Here is a 20,853-nt window from a genome sequence, read left to right on the forward strand (position 1 = left end):
TATCCGTTTGCACTGCCATTTTTTGCTCCACCGACCGCATCGGAAAGTTCAACGGAGCAAAACCAGAGGTGTTTGGTTGAGGTTCACAGGCCACCGCACCAGTTATCTCTCTTGTTGACTCGTTGAGGTCGGGAAAGAGAGTGAGCAGACCACGGGAAGAAGAGGCTATGTTCTGGGTAGCTGAACGGGAAGAAGAAGCCATGTTTTTGGGTTGCTGAGTGTTTCAGAGAAGGGTTGGTTACAGAATGTTACAGAGAACGAAGAGGTTTCAACTGGTTTGTTATGCTTCCAAGCCTCAGATTTCGCTTTGGTTTATAAAGACAGAGACGACGAGGCCGACATGCGCTCTGTCAATCACGTGCATCGCCGCGTGTCAGGCGCCCCTTTTGATGGCTCGACGCTTTCTGTCGGGCACGTCTTTTGGGCGCGCCTTTTTGATGGCACGCCTTTTGATGGCACGCCTTTTTATGGATTGGACACGCCTTTTGATGGCACGCCTTTTGAAAGATTGGGCACACCTTTTGAGGGTGCGACTTTTTAAGGGTCCGACAAGACTCTGTAAACTGTCCCGACATTGATTCCGGTTAGCTCCTTCATGGGTCCGACAAGACTCTGTAAACTGTCCTGACATTGATTCCGGTTAGCTCCATCAAGGGTCCGACAAGACTCAGTAAACTGTCCCGACATTGATTCCGGTTAGTTTCTACAAGGGTCCAGCAAGACTCCGTAAACTGTCACAACAACTGTCACAACAGTGTCTGTTACAACGGTCCGACATGACCCCGTAAACTGTCTTCTACATCGGTCCGACATGACCCCATAAACTGTCTTCTACATCGGTCTGACACGACCACACAGTGTCTGCTACAACGGTCCGACATGACCCCATAAACTGTCTTCTACATCGGTCTGACACCGCCATCCAGTGTCCTCTACACCGTTATGACACCACCATACAGTGTCCTCTACATGGTTATGACACCCCCATACAGTGTCCTCTACAACGTTATGACACCACCATCCAGTGTCTTCACCAATGGTCTGACACGACCATACAGTGTCTCTTATCCTCTTTTATTTTTATGTATTTTCTTGTTTTGTTACTCTCTCCAAACTCAAGTTGGTTAGTTCCTATCCCCCTTGAGTTTGCGGGGGGCTGTTAAAATCCACCTACTCTCCACCTACTTCACCCACTTAAACCTACTCCACTAAACCTAACCCACTACACCACTACCACCTCCACTTCACCTACTCCTTACCTACTACACACTCACCCTCTTCTATATATAGGAATCATGAATCATTGTAATAGATATCAATATGTATCAATAATACAATCATTTCTCTTTATACATTAAATTTCTACAATACTATACTTCAAACTCATTAGAAGTGTACTTTTCTCCATTATTTGTACGGATACACTTTAATAGTTTTCCAGTCCCTCTATCCACCATGGCATGAAATCTCTGAAAATGCTGAAACACCCGCTCTTTTGTCTTCATGAAATACACTCACACTTTTCATGAAACATCATCAATAAAGGTTATAAAATATCTATCGATATCTAATGTCTCCATCTTTTCGGGACCACATACATCAAAGTAAACTATACTCGACAACTTTGATCTTCTTTTAGCAATGGAACAAAAAGTGGCTTTGTGATGCTTACCGAATAGACAATAATCACCAGGGTTTGGGCAATACCTTTGGCAAAGGGAATAATGAACTTCTAAATTCAGGACTAGCAAGATGTTGCACATTGCATATTTTCATTTGTATTTTATTACAATTAGATACATGCATTGCAAAATTATGTCTGACTTGTGATGTTTTTGTAGTGCAACTGGTGCCGGGTACTGAAGTTGCTGTTGCTCCAAAGAGGCGGAAAAAAATCAATGACTCTTACGAGGATTCCTCCACACAATCTTCAAATAAGGAGCACTCTATGGGAAAGGCACTACTGCGTGTCCAGGATCCGGATGGTAGATTGATGCACAAGTGTGAGATCAATGGTGTTGAGATGGGGGTGGTGCTCACTTCTGTCATCTTCATTCATCCAGAAACAGCCAGAAACTATTCACTTGATTCTCAGTCAGTAGTTATAATGCCCAGATTATTATCAAAGGAGAGATTTAAAGATCATGAAACTGATACTCTAAAAAACAGTTCTACTGCGAAGCAAGTTAATGGTGGAATTCTAACTAACAAGAAGGATTGTCGTGAGGCAGTTGTTCATCTTTTGATTTCAGAATCGGTGGCTAAAGGACATGTAATGCTTTCTAAGTCTCTTCATCTATATTTAAGAGCAAGCTTACGCTCATGTACGTTAATCCTTCCAAGAGCCAAAGTAAAGTTTGTCCTATTTAATGTACATCCAGTTTAGTCTGCATTGTTTATTCTAGTTGCATAGTTTTATTCAAGGTTGATTGGCCTTGGTGATTAACTGCTTTTCATAAGTTTTATCTAGCGTGCGTATTTACTTTACTTTTCATTCTGTAATGGATTAGTCTATTCCTCTGGTCAACAACACAAACAAAATGGAATAAATTTGAAAAATTGAAGAGAAATTTCTGCTGCATGCTTAGTAGCTGTTTTTCTTATGTCTTTAAAAATGTTTTCCCTTGTGTGGAAAATTTCACTTTTTATATTAAGATAGGTTCCTTTTCACATTGGAAGTTTTGGAATTAGGTGACAAATTAACTTCATCAGAATTGGACAGTTTTGAGTGAAATTTTAATATAGCCTAAAGTTGAGAATTTGTTCTTGTTTGCATGTGGTTGTGTTTTGCACTGAAATTACCATGGGTGACTACTCAACCAGAGCATGCAACATTTCCTTGTACGGCCTGCATCTGGTTGTGAAGATTGTTCTCGTCGAGGTTGTAGACCTTAGTGGTAACCTAAGAAGCACAAAAATAGACATGTGATGTGACACAACACGGACATGCCGACATGGAAATTTTCAAAAACATGTAAGACATGACACATGGGGGACACGTACAAAATATGTAATTTTATTTATTATATGTCATATATATGAATATATCATTCCAAAACAATAAATAATGAAATATAACGCTAATTTTTATAAATTGATGTTTTTTTTTTTTCCCTCTTTATCATTGTATTCTAAGTTATTTTGTTTTAACTTATAATTAGTTTTGTGTGTGTCTAATCAATGGACACGTGTGTTTAAACAATGGACATGTGTGGCCTCTTTTTTATTCTTTTTATTTTAAATAAGACACAATTGGATGAGTGTCGAACACTGTGTCCGATGAGTGTTGGTGTCCGACATGGACACACCACCTTTTTAGAAGTATCCATGCTTCTTAGGTGGTAACCTCTGATTTGCATGGTTGGTTTAATTTTAGATCAAATCATGGTGGATTTTGTATTGGATGCCATGTCCTGTAAGCCACATAGAACATAATTAGCATCTTAGTGTATTAATCACATAGCCTTCATGCTATGCTGGTGGTAGGTGTTGTTTTCAGGGAGTTGGAGATGTAGAGGGTGATGCTTGGGAGGTCGTTCGGGAGAGTGGGTGTGCAACTGTACAGGAACGATGAAAAATTGTCTCTTAACACGTTGAAGTGGTGACTGCTTTTATATAGCTAATGTTCAGTTTTCTCTCCAGTTAATTTTAATCATTTCAACATTTCCATGTGTTGGTGCCATTATAATTAGACATTGCTTTTATTTTATAAACAGATAGGGAGTACATGCGATAATCACTATTGTAATTAGACCTTCATATTTTAATCAGGTAAGGAGTACATGCAGAAATCACTGCTTTTTGAAGAAAAAATAAATAACTACCAAATATTTTGTGCACACATACTACAAAATATTTTTACTATTAATTAATAGTTAACTTTTATTTGTCCCCAGAATATTGAATAAACTTTTATGAAATAGGGTTATTCTTATGTTTGCAGGGATATATGTAAGGAGATGCAATATTAACTTGAAGAGAGAAGTTCCTTTACTTTCAGTTTCTCCTTGCCAATTGAAGATGTCTGGGAACAGTAAGGCTATTGACAACGATGGTCTAGAAGTTGTAGGAAGCCAAAAGAATCGTAAGACCAATGATGTACTTCTCAAGACAAAATCAGACACTAACATGGGTATAATTGAATGGTCTACCCATGAAAGAGTTTTAGCAGCTCTTTCTAATGGATTACCTAGTAACAAGGATGAAGAGGCTGCTACCCAGTCCATCATTAAAAAGGGATTGCACAATCTTTTGCATGCATGGCATTCTGCTCACCTTCATGCCATTGCTTCAAATGCAGGAGTGGAAGTTAATTCATTAGTTTTAGGAAATGAAAGTTTGCTTCACTTTGTTGTTAAGGATTACAGTATTGGAAAACATGGAAAGGTGCAGACATCGTCTAATTTTTCTTTTGGAATCACAAACAGAATTGGAGAACCATGGATTGACATCCTATATGTTCTGTCTATTTCTGAGGAACCTCTGCATGATGACAAAGTTTACGCATATGAATTTGTATTTGACAAAGGAAATATGGGGGACAATAACCTGAGTAGCTCAGAATTGTTGGTTGGAAAGCTGAGTTTGGGTGACCCTGTATATTTTTATTCGGTCAAAGAAAGAACCTCTAACAAATTCTTTAGTCCAAAAATTTCCTCCTTGGGATGGATGGGCACTGCTGCTTCTGATATTATTAATAGTAGGTATTTTCTCCTTAACATTTCTGTATACCATTATGCTTTTAGTTGCTTGATAACTCAAGAAATGCAAAATTTCTGCAGTTCTTGAGTGACTGAATTTTCTTTCTTTCTTTCTTTCTTTCGGTTAGAAATCCATACATCTAGCTGAAAACATGTATTATATTGACATAATTAAAGAGAAATTCAAGTGTTCAAATACAATCCCACCATCGTCATTACGCAATTAGTACAGACATAAGGTGTTCAACATCCATTGGCCCAAAATACATTATATTGGCTAGGGCTGCACAAATATCCAAATAACCCATTCTACCAGACTGACCCAAGAGACATGGACGGTTTCGAAATTATGTACAGTCGGCAACAGACCTGAGGATTACATATTTTTTAGTATTGGTTCGGATTGTGGGTTTGAATAGACCAAACCTGCCGAACCAAACCCGAACGAATATTATAATAAAAAATCCTTGCCCTTCCATGTATCGTCGTTTCGTTGGTGCTTTTGATTTCTTTTGTCTTCTGGAACGCCCACGAATGATGAGATTAGGTAAAAGTCTCTTCTTTTTTTATTTCCCAAGGCAGCTGTTTCATCTCTTTCTAAGAAAGAGAGATTGTGAGCCACCCTCTCTATTCAGTTTTCCATTTGTGCACAATATAAAATGAGTCGAAAAAGCAATTTAGGAAGTTGCCTTTCTATTTGTGAAGACTGCATGTATCCCAAGTTCTCTCTTGAACTTCCTAAAATTTCCCATTTCTTTTGAAGTTGCTGTAAAATTTTGTTGCCTTGTTCCTGTTAATATATTGATCCTTTTAAGGCAGGTTAGAACTGGCAGAGAATGCCTTATATTCTTTGGCTGAAGAATTGGAACACTTGAACGTTTTCCTGCTTTGCATTGGATTACAAGAAATTGCTCAGTTCTTTTCTTTATGTAACTGCTGTATCATACCATGCCAACAAAAAGGGCATTCAGTTTTTCCTGACCTAAATTATCTTGGCCATCGTTCGTTAGAAGAGTTAGTGATCTCAACTTTTTAACTGGGTCCTTAATGCAGACAGTAGTCTTCTGTGATACTGTTTTTTTTTTTTATTAATTTTTTTTTTCTGATTAGTGCTATGTTTTAGTTTATGATTACTGTAAGCACCCATTCTGCCATCTGATGAAGCTTGGATCTCCCTAACATTCTATCTTTTCTACCTGCAGGGTTGATTGTGCTATTATGTCCTGCTTCTGGGGGGATGTTGAGTAGTTATAGTCTTCCTTTCCCTGGACATGTTCTAATACATGGACCTACTGTGAGTTCTTCTCTTCAATTGCCAAAATTTCTATTTGGTAATATAATGTTTGCTGGTGAAGCAAAGGTTCCCATAACCAGCAACATAAATATCATGGACATTGGTCCAATGCTTATTGTGCACTTTACATATTTCTGAGACATAGTTATAACCTTCTTTGTGCATTCTTGGTGTTTAGAGCTCATATATTGCTTCTCAGGATTAATAAAATTTCTGCCTAGGTAATGCAAGTTTATATTTTGTCTTGACTTGTGAATAAGGGTAGTTATAGAGGACATAACTAAATTTTATGTTCTATTTGGTGGTCTGGAACATAACTGTATGTGTTCTAGAATTTGTGCTGAATAAAAATCAATTACTTATCAGTACTCTGTTATAAAGCACTTGGATACTTTTAGAGTGGAGTCGTATTTGTATTGAATGCCAAAACTTCTTGGATATTAGCGGATATATGTTTGACACTCAAATTATCCGTGGTGTAAAAATAAATTTTTGAAAAGTATCCAATGCTTCTTATAAACTCTAGGATATCTATCATTGCATCCCGAATATTGATGTGCTTCATTCATAAAATATAGCATTAGAGTACAATTGTATGAAAAACAAAACAAAGTTTTAAATACTTTTATACTGTTTTCCATAGAAAACATCTTGTGGTTGTGATGTGAGTGATTCACGCGTAGGAAACTTCTAACCAAATAGAAATGTGTGTGATCAAGGGGATTCAGCATTGTTTCTTTCTTTTTCCAGTTGCAAGAACTTCCTATGGCATCTCATTAGTGAAATGCCCTCAACAATCCTCAAAGGTTGAAAAGGATATGGCAATGTGGCCCACAGATATAGACAAATACAGAACAAAATCCTCACATTACTAAAGAGGTCCGATGTGTGAGTGAAATGCCCTATGACAGTAGCACCAACGCCAACCATACTGCACATGTCAGCTAGTGTGAGAGGATTAACACTCGTCAAACAATGCCCAATGCGTGTTGGGCACACTATCCAAACTCTCTCTTCTCTTGCTCTCATGATATACGGTTAGGGTTCCGATCGAAGTCCTTTTGGGTTCAATCTTTGATTTTTAGAGCTTGTGATCCTTGTTTTCCTTTACTTTATATGACTTTTGTTTTTTCCATTTCTCTTTTCCATTCGCCTTCTTCCTTTTCTTTTTTGTTCTTTATTTGGTGGCTTCTTTTGCCCTTGGCTTCCTCTTGATAGTGTGGTTTTCCTTTTCCTTTTGCTTCTCTTTTTTTTTCATCTTGGATCCTTGTTTTGGGTTTCCATTTGGGTTGTTGTCGACTTTCTTATGTTTACGGTTAAGCTTTTCCCATAATTTCTCTGTGGCTTTTTGTGGTATTTCATCTTCCTGTTTTGATTAAGTGACATGTTAATTATGGGGTTTGTTGGTATCAGTAAGGATGGAGGGTTAGGTTTGGAGAAGGGGATCCAAAATGGCAGCGTTTTGGATGGGGAAGATTTGTAGAGGGTTTGAGAGTTTCTAGAAAGTGTTAGAAGGGAGGTGGGGTCTTGTCTCAGGGGGTTTGGGATTGTTGAGTGGAAGGGGAGGTTTTGTTGAGAGAGGGAAGAGGTTTTGGATGTCTTAATTGTTTGGTGCCTTTTGACCTATTAGTTAAAGCTGACGAACGAAATGAAAAGGTTTAATTGTGTAATTTCCATATGTTCATGTTTATGGCATTCATATGCTGATTTAAGTTGAGTGGTATATTACAAAGTTACTTCTTGAAATAGTGCACATATAATGCAATTATAATCAATGCTATACATAATCCCATTTCTTGCCTCATTTTCTCACTCCTAGATACAAAGCAATGGGACCCACATTCATAAATGCATATGGGACCCACTCACTTGTGTCTTGGAGTGAGAAAGGAGGAAAGAAATAGGATTCTTTGTAGCATTTTTCTACAATTATCTACCTATTTTTCTACAATCTACATACTTTTTTTGTTTTTATTTTTTCAATTTCTCTGTGAGAGTGGAATAATTGTTGTGAATCTTGATGTTTAACATTGACACTGAAAAGAAAAATTCTGAACTACTATGGGTTTTCTATCCATTTTGATAGTGCAGCACCATAACTGTTAAACATGCCTTAAAGAAAGTAGCATTATGGTTTAAATTTTAATATGATTGTCATGTTCCTTGTTTTAGGGTTCGGGGAAAACATTATTAGCGACAGCTGTTTCAAAATCTGTTGAAGAACATGAAGACATCTTGGCTCACATGTATGGAATTATACAATACATTCATATATTGTCTAGTTTATAATGAAAATGTTTGTTCAATTTCTAACAATATGACAGTAACTGAGACTTCATTGATTATTTTTAACTTCTTGTTTAGGCTTGATTGTAAAATCTGTATTAGCATTCTAATGAATATTTGTAATTCCAGAGTTTTTGTTTATTGTTCTAAACTTGCGTTGGAGAAGTCTGCAACTATTCGGCAAGCACTTTCTGGCTATGTATCTGAAGCTTTAGATCATGCACCTTCAGTTGTCATTTTTGATGATCTTGATAGCATTATATCATCCTCCACTGACTTGGAAGGATCTCAACCTTCTTCTTCCGTCATTGAGCTTGCACAGTTTCTTACAGATATTATGGATGAATATGAGGTAAAATTTGTGTTATAATTTACTCATTCAACATTTTCAAGATGGAAAGAAAAGTTCCTTTTTATGCTAATAAGATTTGTTACTGACTTACTGTGCATTCATCGGTGAAATTGACCGGATTTCTTTATTATTGTGGAACAAAAGCTAGACCATCAACAATTAGATGTTCTAGATGAACTAAAATAAAATTTTCGTAAAGATTCATTCAGCTACCTGTGGGTTGAAGGAATGATGCTTCTATTGTGGTTTTGCTTTCCTCAAATGTGCTTTGGGAAAAATTTGAACCGAGAGACAAAAATAATGAAAATATGAACTTTGTTAAAGCTTAATTTAGCTACATGTGGAGAGTAGTTTGAATATGGAGAGTAGCTTCATTTAGCTACATATGGAGAGTAGTTTAAATCTCTTATGGTGGATTGAGATACTGTTTGTTCTTCTCTAAAGGAAGGGGGTTTGGGCATCTTTAGGCCTGGCAATTTTTAATCAAGCTTTGTTGGGGGAGTGGTTGTGTAGTTTTTCTTGTGATACGGAGAAGTATTGGAGGAGGTGGTGCAGTGTAAATATGAGTGTGTTCGGGGGCTGGACGTCAGAAGAGGTTACTTTGTCCTATGGTGTTAGTTTATGGGAAGGTATAAAAAATGGGTTGGTCTCCTTTTTCGATCACATTTCGTTTGTGGTCAAGAATGTTGAGCAGATTAGGTTTTGAAGCAACAGATGGCGTGCGGATGACAGTTTGGACTACCCATCGTAATATTGCCCGTTTGGCTCTTGATGGTCAGGCTTTGGTGGGTGACTATTTGAAGAGGAAGGATGGTCGAGTCTTTTGGAACATTTTTCTTTGTAGAGGGCTAATGATTGGGAAGAAACGGAGTTGTTGGATCTTCTTGGGCTTCTTTATTTGACTTGTATTGGTGATGGTGGTGATGCTGTCCAATGGTTGAGATCTCTCTGTGCAGTTTTGTGTTATCTTGCTATGTTTCTCTGGCCGGTTTAAGGGGATCTTCTTTCCCTTGGAAAGGGGCTTGAAGTACAAAATTCCCGTCTAAGGTGGCCTTGTTTGTTTGGTGTGCTTTGGATGAGAAGATCCTTATTGTTATGATTTAATTAGAAAATGGCAAGTACATGTTAATTGGTATGTGCAAGCATGATGAGAATCTGTTAAGTCACTTTCTTATTCCTTGTGAGGAATGGATTGGTTAGCAAAATAGTAGTTTATTATTTTTAATCAAATTCTCCATTCTTTTGTGGAGTTAAGACTCTTCAGCTACTTCGTGTTTATATTGTTTGAAAATATAACATAACTATAAATGTGTGAGATTTTGATCATTTAGCGCACTCATTCTTCTGGAAAAAATTTCTTTTTTATTTTTGTTTCCTTCTCTGAATAGAATTGAACGAAGTAAGGTATGTATCATTGGGTATTATGGGTACTGAATTGTGAAATAATTTTAGTTACCTTTGGGTAATCACAAAATTGCAGTATATGGTGCCACAACCTACTGTTGTAATTCATTACCTTAGTTTTTCTCAAATGGGGCAACTTAAGCTTCTTTTTACACTGTGCAGGAAAAGCGGAGGAACTCATGTGGAATTGGCCCTATTGCATTCATAGCTTCTGCCCAGTCTCTCACTAATATACCTCAGTCTTTGTGCTCTTCGGGTTAGTTACTCTGTGACTTTAAAGTCCTATTCAATAATGGCTAATAGATAATTTGAAGAGCACTCAAACAGTCTTTCTCTTTGCACTTTTGGTTTTCATATTCTAAACTGTGTATTTTGGAATTCAATTCGAGTCAGGAAGGTTTGACTTTCATGTGCAATTGCCTGCTCCTGCTGTCTCTGAACGTGGTGCTTTATTGAAACATGAAATCCAGAAGCGTTCCTTACAATGTTCTGATGTCATCTTGTTAGATGTAGCTTCCAAATGTGATGGATATGATGCATATGATCTGGTATTTTGCTCGTTTCAAAGTTTCTTGAATATTTGATTGCAAAATCAACCTCAATTATAAGTTATCATTGTTTTGGTTTTACCTTTATTACTTGATAGGTTTTGTGACACTTCCTTCGATGCTCTTTGTGTGTGTGTGTGTGTGTGTGTGTGTGTGTGTGTGTGTTTATAATTATCATGTGCTCTATGGAAAATACTGAATCCATTAATAATGACAGGTAAGCATGTTATGTACCTGTATTTAAATTCCATTCTACAAACCAAATAAATGGAGAACACTATTCCATGATATTTCTTTAGAAGCTTTTGTTCACTACTTTAAAGAGTCGTAGAATATTTGTCGTGGCAACACTGACAAAGTACAATTTGCTTTTCGGGAAACAAGTGCGTTAATGCATTTGTAAGGGAATGGATATTCATAGACTTGACTTTCTCCAGAGAGAATCACAATTGATAAAGCAAGTATTGCAAATTTTGGGCATGCGGCAGCTGGTTTGATCAGCCTTTAAGTGGAAATGTTGGTTGCAAGAATATCTTCATAAGTTGGGACATTCCTACTCCATAATTCTGCAAAGTAGCTCAATGACAGTTTTGTCAGTGACATGCAAAAATAAATAAAATAAAATAAAATAAACGGCATTTCCCTTATGCTGTCATAATAACCGTGGATAAGTTATTTATTTATTAATTTTTTGTAACATGGTATGTGGGTTGCTTACTTGACCTCATCTAGCTGCACTGACTACTACCCTAACCTTATGTTGATCTTAATTGTCTACACCTTCCACATCAATTGTGTAATCTCCTAAGTTGAATGTATAACATTGGTTAGTTTGAGCATCTCTATGTACTACTTTATATGTTGGCTTCCCCCTGAAAATTGATTCCCTTTTGACTCCATGGATATCATTATTGCAGTGGGAGTGAAGTAGATATTATTTCTCTTTATTTGTTAAGCGGTTATATTTTATATTTCCATTTTATTACTTTCTTGTGCTTATATAAATATATATATATATATATATATAAATATATATATATATTCATATTTAACGTTTTCCTGAAGAAGGTGTCTGCTCCAACAATGTTTGAGTTTGCTATATGAATTAGAGAAGAATTTAGTTCAATTTTATTTTCATTTGTTCAGATGGTGGCAGAGGTGTCAGTTATATTTAGTCCATGTTTGTCTTCATACTTAAAATCATGATTAATTGCTCTGCCTTATTATACCTTTGAAGTTTTCGATATTTGATGGATGGTCTTACTTATGTTTTATTGTTCGAGCCTCATAAATTATTTGTATGTTTTTGAATTTGTTCGATATTGGCAATTGAATCTTTGGGCAAATGTGTTGCTGCTTTAGACTCTTTAATTTTTCTACTAGATATATATACTCCATCATGCCATGAAACAGAAATCGTTATAGCAACTTTACTGTTGCAGCAAATACTGGTTGATAGGGCTGTTCATGCTGGGATTTGTCGCTTTTTGTCTTATGATTTGGCTCTTCTAGAACATGAGAAACCTGCTTTACTTGGGGAGGATTTTCTGCACGCAATGCAAGGGTTTCTTCCAGTTTCCTTACGTGACATTAGTAAATCTGCTCATGAAGGCGGTCGTGCTGGTTGGGAGGATGTTGGTGGTCTTACGGACATCAGGAATGCCATCAAAGAGGTACTTCTTTGCCTGTTGGTCCTGTACCAGATGCATTTGTAAACCATAAGATTATCATTTTTTGGGGGCAATTAAATTGCTTTCAATTGAATGAGAGGACTTCTCCCTCTAGTTTGTGCTTCATAAGGCATGCTTTTACTTTTTGCAATGGAAAATCTCGCATGTACCGAAGTGTGCAAAGCAATTTGATTTTAAGGTTAGAAAGTTTATATGCTGATTTGGCTGGATTATGAGGCCTATGGTTACTATACAGATAACACTTATTTTTCCGGTTGCTTATTCTGTTTCCAAATTAGATTAAAGAGAAGGAAATGTGATTCCGGCCGGCCGACATAATGGAGCAAAATGTCATGCAAAAGAAAATAAAAGAAACCTTAAATCTCTTAACCCAATAATATTCTCAATATTTGAGCTTTATAACATTGACAATAAGTTTAATATTTATAGGCTAACTACAAGGTTTTTAATATGGAAAATCCTGAAATAAAATCAAGCCTAAATCAAACAAATCCCTAATCTCAATCAATTTCTTTCCACTCCCCATCTTTCTCCCTGGATAAGAAAAACTCTCCTCCAGACAGTTGTAAAAGAAAAAGCGCTCCTGAAGTTCACGCTGTCGTAGCACTTCCTCAACCTAGATGGCATGAGATCGATGAAATGCATCCTCAGGCTAAATATCGGTTGCTTGTATCCCAATGAAGTAAGTGAAAAGAAAACCGAGCTGATATGGTCACCTAAGAGTGAGGTGAGGCGAGGGCTTCATTGAAGCAAGGCGAACACTAAGTATATTTTTTTTAAAAATAAATAGTTTAGACAAAAACACTAATATTTCCAAGAACCATGATGGATCCAACATTCCAAATAGAAATAATAGGTGACCTAGATAAACACAAAATCAACGTTAAGATGGAGCCATGAAATTTTATATAGGTATAGAAATTTTAGTGGCTTGAAGAAGAATCTTGAAAGGAAAAACCAGGGACTTCTCAAATTTTGTTTTTATTTTTAAAAAAAGAGAGAGATTTGAAGAAACTGTGAGAAGAAAAAAAGTTGAAGCATCTGTGAAGAAGACAACTCGAACAACCTTGAAAGGAAAAATCAGGGGCTTCTCGGATTCTTTAAAAAAATAATCAAAGCAACTGTGAGAAAGAAGAACTGTTCAGTGTTCCTTTGACTGAAGAATTGTTCCTTCGACTGAATAATTGTTCCTCTGTGCCAATCGATTGTATGTATGCTCTGATCTTTTAGAGTTTCACATAGAATTTATATTTAGAGAGGTATTAAATGTAGTCACTGTGGTAGGTAGTTAATACAAACTACAAAATTCAAGAAATGAAGGGCCGAGATTTGAAGATAAAAAAATTCAAGCTGGGAAAAGCTCCCAGGCAGCTTGCGTTAAAGCTTGAGGTGCGCACTTTTAGTGCTCAAGTGTCACTTCTTTGTATCCCCTCACCTCAACTTATGCAAGGTGCCAGAGAGTTGCCACACCTCGCCTCACCCTTAAACCAGCTCCGCATCATGCTTTTCACAACAGTGAGTGGCATAGATAATCACCAAGAGAGAATACTGTGTGGACTTCTCATAACATTAACAAACTGATCTCCATGAACTGATTCGGAAATATAATCTCAACTCCTGTAGAAACATCAACAGGCAGAATAGGAGGCTTCTGTCATGCAAATTGACTGACTTAGATTTAAATAATGACAGGAATACATTTGTGATGTCAATCACAACATGAGTTCTAAAATTTAATTTATGCCTGTACGGTCTAAAATGCTATGCTATTTTCCAAATTTGCCTTGTACCATCTCTCTTTCACGTATTTCGTTGTTGTCTCTTATATTTCTATGCCTTTTATTATTGTTAAATTATTGTATCTAGTTTTTCTGATATCTATATTTCAGATGATTGAGTTACCTTCAAAGTTTCCAAATATCTTTGCACAAGCTCCTTTAAGGCTGCGGTCAAATGTTCTCTTATATGGTCCTCCTGGTTGTGGCAAGACACACATTATTGGTGCTGCTGCTGCTGCTTGTTCACTACGATTTATCTCTGTCAAAGGGCCTGAGCTGCTGAACAAATACATTGGTGCTTCTGAGCAAGCTGTAAGTGAGAAATGAAGGCTCATTGTTAACTTCAATCATTCTCTTACTGAATTAGTGTTTGATTCTAACTAATCTTGCATTCAATTTGTGATGTTTGTCTGAGTCTTGATTCTGAATTTTTGTTATGTTATCGCATCATATTGACTCTGAGAGATTGTTTTCTTTCCTCCTTATTTATTCTTTTCTTTTTGCCCCAGGCAATATTTATGGCTGATAGTAATTATTTCTATTTTTTAATCATTTTGCTACTCAGATATTTTCTCAAATTGGAAGACATCAGGAGAAAAGATTTTGTGAACTGTATTTTAGTTATTTTAGTCATTACCAGTACTTAGGGTTTGATTTGATATATAGTTTGCAATCTTCATTCTTCGGGACTCTTTTTTGTATTTCCTTTTCTGGCAATATCAGTGGTAATCCAAATTTACTTCTTTTTATGCCTAACAAATTGATATGGAATGCACATGTACCTCTTAAAGTGTAAGTTTTTGTTCGATCAGTGGCTCATTAGAAGATCAATACCTAGAACACAACTCAGAGGAGACCTCATTTGTGCTCTCTCCACAATGGTGCATTATGTGTAAGGAGAATGAGGTGATCAATTGACTATCTTTTTTTTGCATTGTCCAGTTTCCTTGGAGTTATGGCGAAGTCTGCTTTTTGAGGTGCAGGAGGATTGCCTGCCTCCACAATCTCCTAGTCAAATGCTTACTCTTAACTTTATGGGTTTTGGTTCAAGCAAGAAGGCTCTCATCTTTGGAAGTGTGTGGTTTTCTATGTTATGTGTAGTGTGGCTAGAAATGAATGCTAGGGTATTTGAAGATAAGGCTAAGGATCTTAATGGGATTTGGGACAAGGTTCACTTTATGGCATCTTTTTAAGCTTTGGTTACCTCACCTTTTTAAGGGGATTCCATTAGACTTAGTTAATAGTGATTGGAGAGCGGTGTGTGATTTGTAACCTTGTTTTCTTTTTCCTCTTCTTGTTATAGAGAACTACATGTCTTTCATTGAACTTGTTTTACCCTCTCTTGATAAGCTTAAATAAAATTCTGTTTTGTTGCTGATCAAAAAAAGAAAATAAAAATAAAAGTAAAATATTTTGGTGAAGCAGATGAGCTCACATAACTAATATGATGACGCTGTTGCCCGGTTTTTGGTTTCAGGTTCGTGATATTTTCTCAAAAGCAGCTGCTGCAGCCCCATGCATTCTTTTTTTTGATGAATTTGATTCGATTGCTCCAAAGAGAGGGCATGACAATACTGGAGTGACTGATCGTGTTGTTAATCAAGTTAGTTTCTTCATTTACTCCCTACTTATGTTTTCTTTTAACAAACTTGCTTATTGCAGTTTCCTTATGTTTTCCAGTTTCTGACTGAATTAGATGGTGTGGAAGTTTTGACCGGTGTATTTGTTTTTGCTGCCACCAGGTAAGCTCCTGTTTAGAATATAAATCTGCCCAAGATGCTCAGTATTATTGTTTCTAAGCAATTTGTGGGAGACAAAAATGTAGAAATTTAATGTATAAAGAGAAATAGAGAATTGTATTATTGATTGATTTATATTGATATCTATTACAATGATTCATGATTCCTATATATAGAAGAGGGTGAGTGTGTAGTAGGTAAGGAGTAGGTGAAGTGGAGGTGGTAGTGGTGTAGTGGGTTAGGTTTAGTGGAGTAGGTGAGGTGGTAGTGGTGTAGTGGGTTAGGTTTAGTGGAGTAGGTTTAAGTGGGTGAAGTAGGTGGAGAGTAGGTGGATTTTAACAGCCCCCCGCAAACTCAAGGGGGATAGGAAGTAACCAACTTGAGTTTGGAGAGAGTAACAAAACAAGAAAATACATAAAAATAAAAGATGATAGGAGACACTGTATGGTCGTGTCAGACCATTGGTGAAGACACTGGATGGTGGTGTCATAACGTTGTAGAGGACACTGTATGGTGGTGTCATAACGTTGTAGAGGACACTGTATGGGGGTGTCATAACGTTGTAGAGGACACTGTATGGTGGTGTCATAACGGTGTAGAGGACACTGGATGGCGGTGTCAGACCGATATAGAAGACAGTTTATGGGGTCATGTCGGACCGTTGTAGCAGACAATGTTGTGACAGTTTACGGAGTCTTGCTGGACCCTTGTAGAAACGAACCGGAATCAATGTCGGGACAGTTTACAGAGTCTTGTCGGACCCATGAAGGAGCTAACCGGAATCAATGTCGGGACAGTTTACTGAGTCTTGTCGGACCCATGAAGGAGCTAACCGGAATCAATGTCGGGACAGTTTACAGAGTCTTGTCGGACCCTTAAAAAGTCGCACCCTCAAAAGGTGTGCCCAATCTTTCAAAATGCGTGCCATCAAAAGGCGTGCCCAATCCATAAAAAGGCGTGCCATTAAAAGGCGTGCCATCAAAAGGCGCGCCCACTTCATCAAAAGACGTGCCCGACAAAAAGCGTCGAGCCATCAAAAGGGGCGCCTGACACGCGGCGATGCACGTGATTGACAGAGCGCGTGTCGGCCTCGTCGTCTCTGTCTTTATAAACCAAAGCGAAGTCTGAGGCTTGGAAGCATAAAAAACCAGTTGAAACCTCTTCGCTCTCTGTAACATTCTGTAACCAACCCTTCTCTGAAACACTCAGCAACCCAAAAACATGGCTTCTTCTTCCCGTTCAGCTACTCAGAACATAGCCTCTTCTTCCCGTGGTCTGCTCACTCTCTTTCCCGACCTCAACGAGTCAACAAGAGAGATAACTGGTGCGGTGGCCTGTGAACCTCAACCAAACACCTCTGGTTTTGCTCCGTTGAACTTTCCGATGCGGTCGGTGGAGCAAAAAATGGCAGTGCAAACGGATATTGAAGCTAATCAGTATACATTGAAGTCCTGTGTTGAAACTATGACTGCGGTCACAAACTTGTCGCACCGGCTGCAGAGTAGGACAAATGAGGTGCAGCAGTTAAACGCCCAACTGGCTCTGCTCCAACGCATGTATAAGGATGCGCGAGCAGAGATAAGTGTGCTAAAGGCGGAAAATAAGGAGCTGAAGCGGAAGGCCACCGTTATGTTCCGATTTGGAGGTCCGCCATATGCTGTAGTTGAGGAGCAGGGTGGAGTGATCGTGCCCAGTGGAGTGGGAAACACGGAGGCAACACCGTCAAGGGCCGCCCAGGACGGAGGCAAGAAGAAAAGACCGGCGGAATAGGCGAAAAAGTGAGGTCGGTGGGTGGCCGTCTGCAGAAAAGAAAACAAATCTTGTGGTGTTGTGGTTGGTGTTGTTGTGGTTGTTTTTTTTTTTTTTTTTTTTTTTTTTGTTAAAATTGTGATCGGGGTTGATCCCTGAGATGAATAAAAGATGGTTTGGTGTGCAAAGCTATATGGTATGAATGGAATTTGAAAAAGATTAAAAAATAATGTGAAAGAAAAATAAAGAAAGAAATAATAAAAATATATTTGAAATCAAAATGAAAGATGGGGGAAATAAGGAAAGTGGTTTGAAGAAAATAAATAAAAATAATGGATTTTGAAATCAAACGGAGGAGAGAGAGGGGATACTAAGTGCTTAACCTTGCTCTGATACCATGTAGAAATTTAATGTATAAAGAGAAATAGAGAATTGTATTATTGATTGATTTATATTGATATCTATTACAATGATTCATGATTCCTATATATAGAAGAGGGTGAGTGTGTAGTAGGTAAGGAGTAGGTGAAGTGGAGGTGGTAGTGGTGTAGTGGGTTAGGTTTAGTGGAGTATGTGAGGTGGTAGTGGTGTAGTGGGTTAGGTTTAGTGGAGTAGGTTTAAGTGGGTGAAGTAGGTGGAGAGTAGGTGGATTTTAACAAAAAAAAACCTTGTCTACTAGTGTAACAAGTCCAGTTCACTCTCTGCCCTGCCATATAGAAGCTGTTAGATATCCAACAGAAAAAAGAAAAAACCTTGTCTACTATTTGGTTTAGCCAACCATTTTGGGATGCTGCTGCACTACCAAAATAATTTATGTGTTGCATCTGGACAATAGTTCTATATTGCCTCTGGAATTGCTGATTACTGTTTATAATTTGAATTATGAACTGAAAACACACTCTTCACTAGACTTAATTACAGCAGACATAATTTCTTAAGTACACATTACATTTTTCTGGAGAAGCTTGCGTGAAGCATATTTAGATGCACTGAACACCTCTGTTTTGTGTGAAATGTCATGAAAATATGTTATCTCAATTTCATGTTTTTGTGACTGACTGGCAAAACTTCTTAAATTCTTATGTATTTTTTCCCTAACGTTGTGTTTGGTTGGGGGATTTGAAAATGGATTTAGAAAAGGAAAGAGAAAAGGTGTAAAATTAGGTGAAATGTAGGTATATTTTATTCACATTTTACCTACGTTTTCCCTTTCTATTTCCAAATCCTTTCCCAAATCCCCCAACCAAACACAGTGTAAAATTTGTCAGTTTATTCTAATTATGTCATGTTGGATAAAAATTGACCCCTTGCATTTTTGCACCGAACAGTAGGCCTGATTTACTTGATGCTGCACTGTTGCGACCGGGTAGGCTAGATCGCCTTCTCTTTTGTGATTTCCCATCAAAACATGAAAGGTTTGATATTCTGACAGTTCTTTCAAGAAAGGTTAGTATTAATCTTCAGTTAAGTAATATATTGAGTTGCATTCCTGGTAACTGTATTTATATAAAAACAATGTCCAATTAGTATATATTAATGTGTGTTTGGGAGGGAAAAAATTAGGTACACAACTAATCGTTTGCATAATGCACAAAGTGGTTGTCCTGAGACTTGAACCCACAACCTTAAGGTAGGCCAAGGTTTTACCATTGAACCAATAGTAACTGTATATATATATGTCTACATCATTTTACTTTAATGAGGTCCACTCGACTATTATTTCCTCGGGGAGGTAAATATTCTTCAGGGGCAACATTGGTTGGTATAAATATTGGTGGGACATGTGTCAAAAATTAGCCCGAGGAAATGGGATTTCCTCAGGCTCTACTATCTTCTGCTGATTAAAACTTTGTTTGTCTCTGGAGCTGTTTAGTATTCATCTATTTCACAATTCTCTTAGGGCATATTTGATTGGGTGGATTAGAGCATGGGATTGGGATTATTAATCCGTGAGTCCAATTATCCTATGTTTGTTTTAACATTTTGGTTTAGGATTATTAATCCAATGGATAATTAATCCAACAAATTTGTAAGATTATTAGTAATGGGGTAGTGTTAGGATTATTAATCCAATAGACATTAATCCAATTGGATAGTGAATACCACACTAATTTAATAGGATTATTAATACTTCACTATTAGTCTTGTGAATCAAACATGACCTTAGTGCCTTTGACTGCTTCTAAAACAGCACTTGTTCCCAAATTTTAGCCATCTTAATCAGTTAGCTGGTTGGAATTAATGCAGTTACCATTGGCCAGTGACGTTGACTTGGAAGCCATTGCCTATGTGACAGAAGGATTTAGTGGAGCCGACCTCCAGGCTCTTCTATCTGACGCACAGCTTGCTGCGGTCCATGACCTTCTAGACAGTGCAGAGAGCGACAAGCCTGGAAAAATGCCAGTCATCACGCGTAGTCTTCTGAATTCTGTTGCTTCCAAGGCAAGACCATCTGTGTCGGAAGCAGAAAAGCAGCGATTATATGGCATTTACAACCAGTTCTTGGATTCAAAAAGATCTGTTGCTGCACAGGTCTCTCTCTCTCTCAGCAATGTACACAGTTCCTTTAAATCCTTTTCAGAATGTTGCTAGTGTGTCTAACAGATAAAACTTGTTTGCAGTCAAGAGATGCAAAAGGCAAAAGAGCTACTCTAGCCTGAGATTTGAAGCAGAGACTGCAGTGACGGAATGTGGAGAGCAAATGGGCAACACTAACATTATCATTAGCCAACATTGCCCATTACTCGAGAAGTGGGGCCCGTCACTCAGTCAAACAAAGAGAGAGAGAGAGAGAGAGAGAGAGAGAGAGATAGAGTCTGATTTGGTGATACATTTTTTCCTATTTGCTGCAGGTTTGCTCAGTTGATCGGTGCTCTTATTATTTGCAAATAATAAGGAAGGCTTGATGATAGCCCTTCTGTGAACATTTACTCTTAGCTTTATGAGAAAGGCAACTTTTTCCTGTACCTACACTTCCGTGTTGTAAAAGTTATAATTTGAGAGAAAAATAGCAAGGGTTCTGCTGGGTAGCTCAAAAGTTGCTACCCCGAATGGCTCGAATTTGAAAAACGGCGTCGTTTTCCAATTTTTTTTTTGTCATCTTCCTTCGTTCCTCTCTTTTCTCAACATTTGAGAGAAAAACTTCATGATTGTGCAAAAACTTCAGAACCAGAACCTATATGAGAAGATGATGAACAGAACCAGAAAATTGAAGTTAAAACAAAAGTCTATTTAAAGTCTATCATCTCTACAGAATCAGAACCTCCTTCATCTTCTTCCTCTATTTTCTCTCTAAAAATTACCAAACTCACC

At 37.5% G+C, this 20,853-nt stretch overlaps 1 protein-coding gene across 1 annotated transcript in view; it reads left to right on the top strand.

Annotated features, from left to right (window-relative positions):
• Positions 1-20,610, top strand: part of LOC114295151 (peroxisomal ATPase PEX1) — a 33,698-nt gene extending 13,088 nt beyond the window's left edge. The window contains exons 4-17 of the mRNA XM_082885995.1: positions 1,842-2,324; positions 3,944-4,699; positions 5,903-5,994; positions 8,167-8,240; positions 8,410-8,632; positions 10,199-10,292; positions 10,430-10,584; positions 12,027-12,257; positions 14,165-14,365; positions 15,531-15,656; positions 15,734-15,795; positions 18,870-18,987; positions 19,789-20,073; positions 20,163-20,610. Coding sequence (XP_082742121.1) covers positions 1,842-2,324; positions 3,944-4,699; positions 5,903-5,994; positions 8,167-8,240; positions 8,410-8,632; positions 10,199-10,292; positions 10,430-10,584; positions 12,027-12,257; positions 14,165-14,365; positions 15,531-15,656; positions 15,734-15,795; positions 18,870-18,987; positions 19,789-20,073; positions 20,163-20,201 — 2,939 coding nt within the window. The 3' untranslated portion in view covers positions 20,202-20,610. The remainder of the gene's footprint in view (positions 1-1,841; positions 2,325-3,943; positions 4,700-5,902; positions 5,995-8,166; positions 8,241-8,409; positions 8,633-10,198; positions 10,293-10,429; positions 10,585-12,026; positions 12,258-14,164; positions 14,366-15,530; positions 15,657-15,733; positions 15,796-18,869; positions 18,988-19,788; positions 20,074-20,162) is intronic.
• The last annotated feature ends 243 nt before the right edge of the window (positions 20,611-20,853 follow it).

This window comes from Camellia sinensis, chromosome 9, assembly GCF_055761805.1.
Source record: "Camellia sinensis isolate YWXY chromosome 9, ASM5576180v1, whole genome shotgun sequence".
Taxonomy (NCBI): Eukaryota; Viridiplantae; Streptophyta; class Magnoliopsida; order Ericales; family Theaceae; genus Camellia; species Camellia sinensis.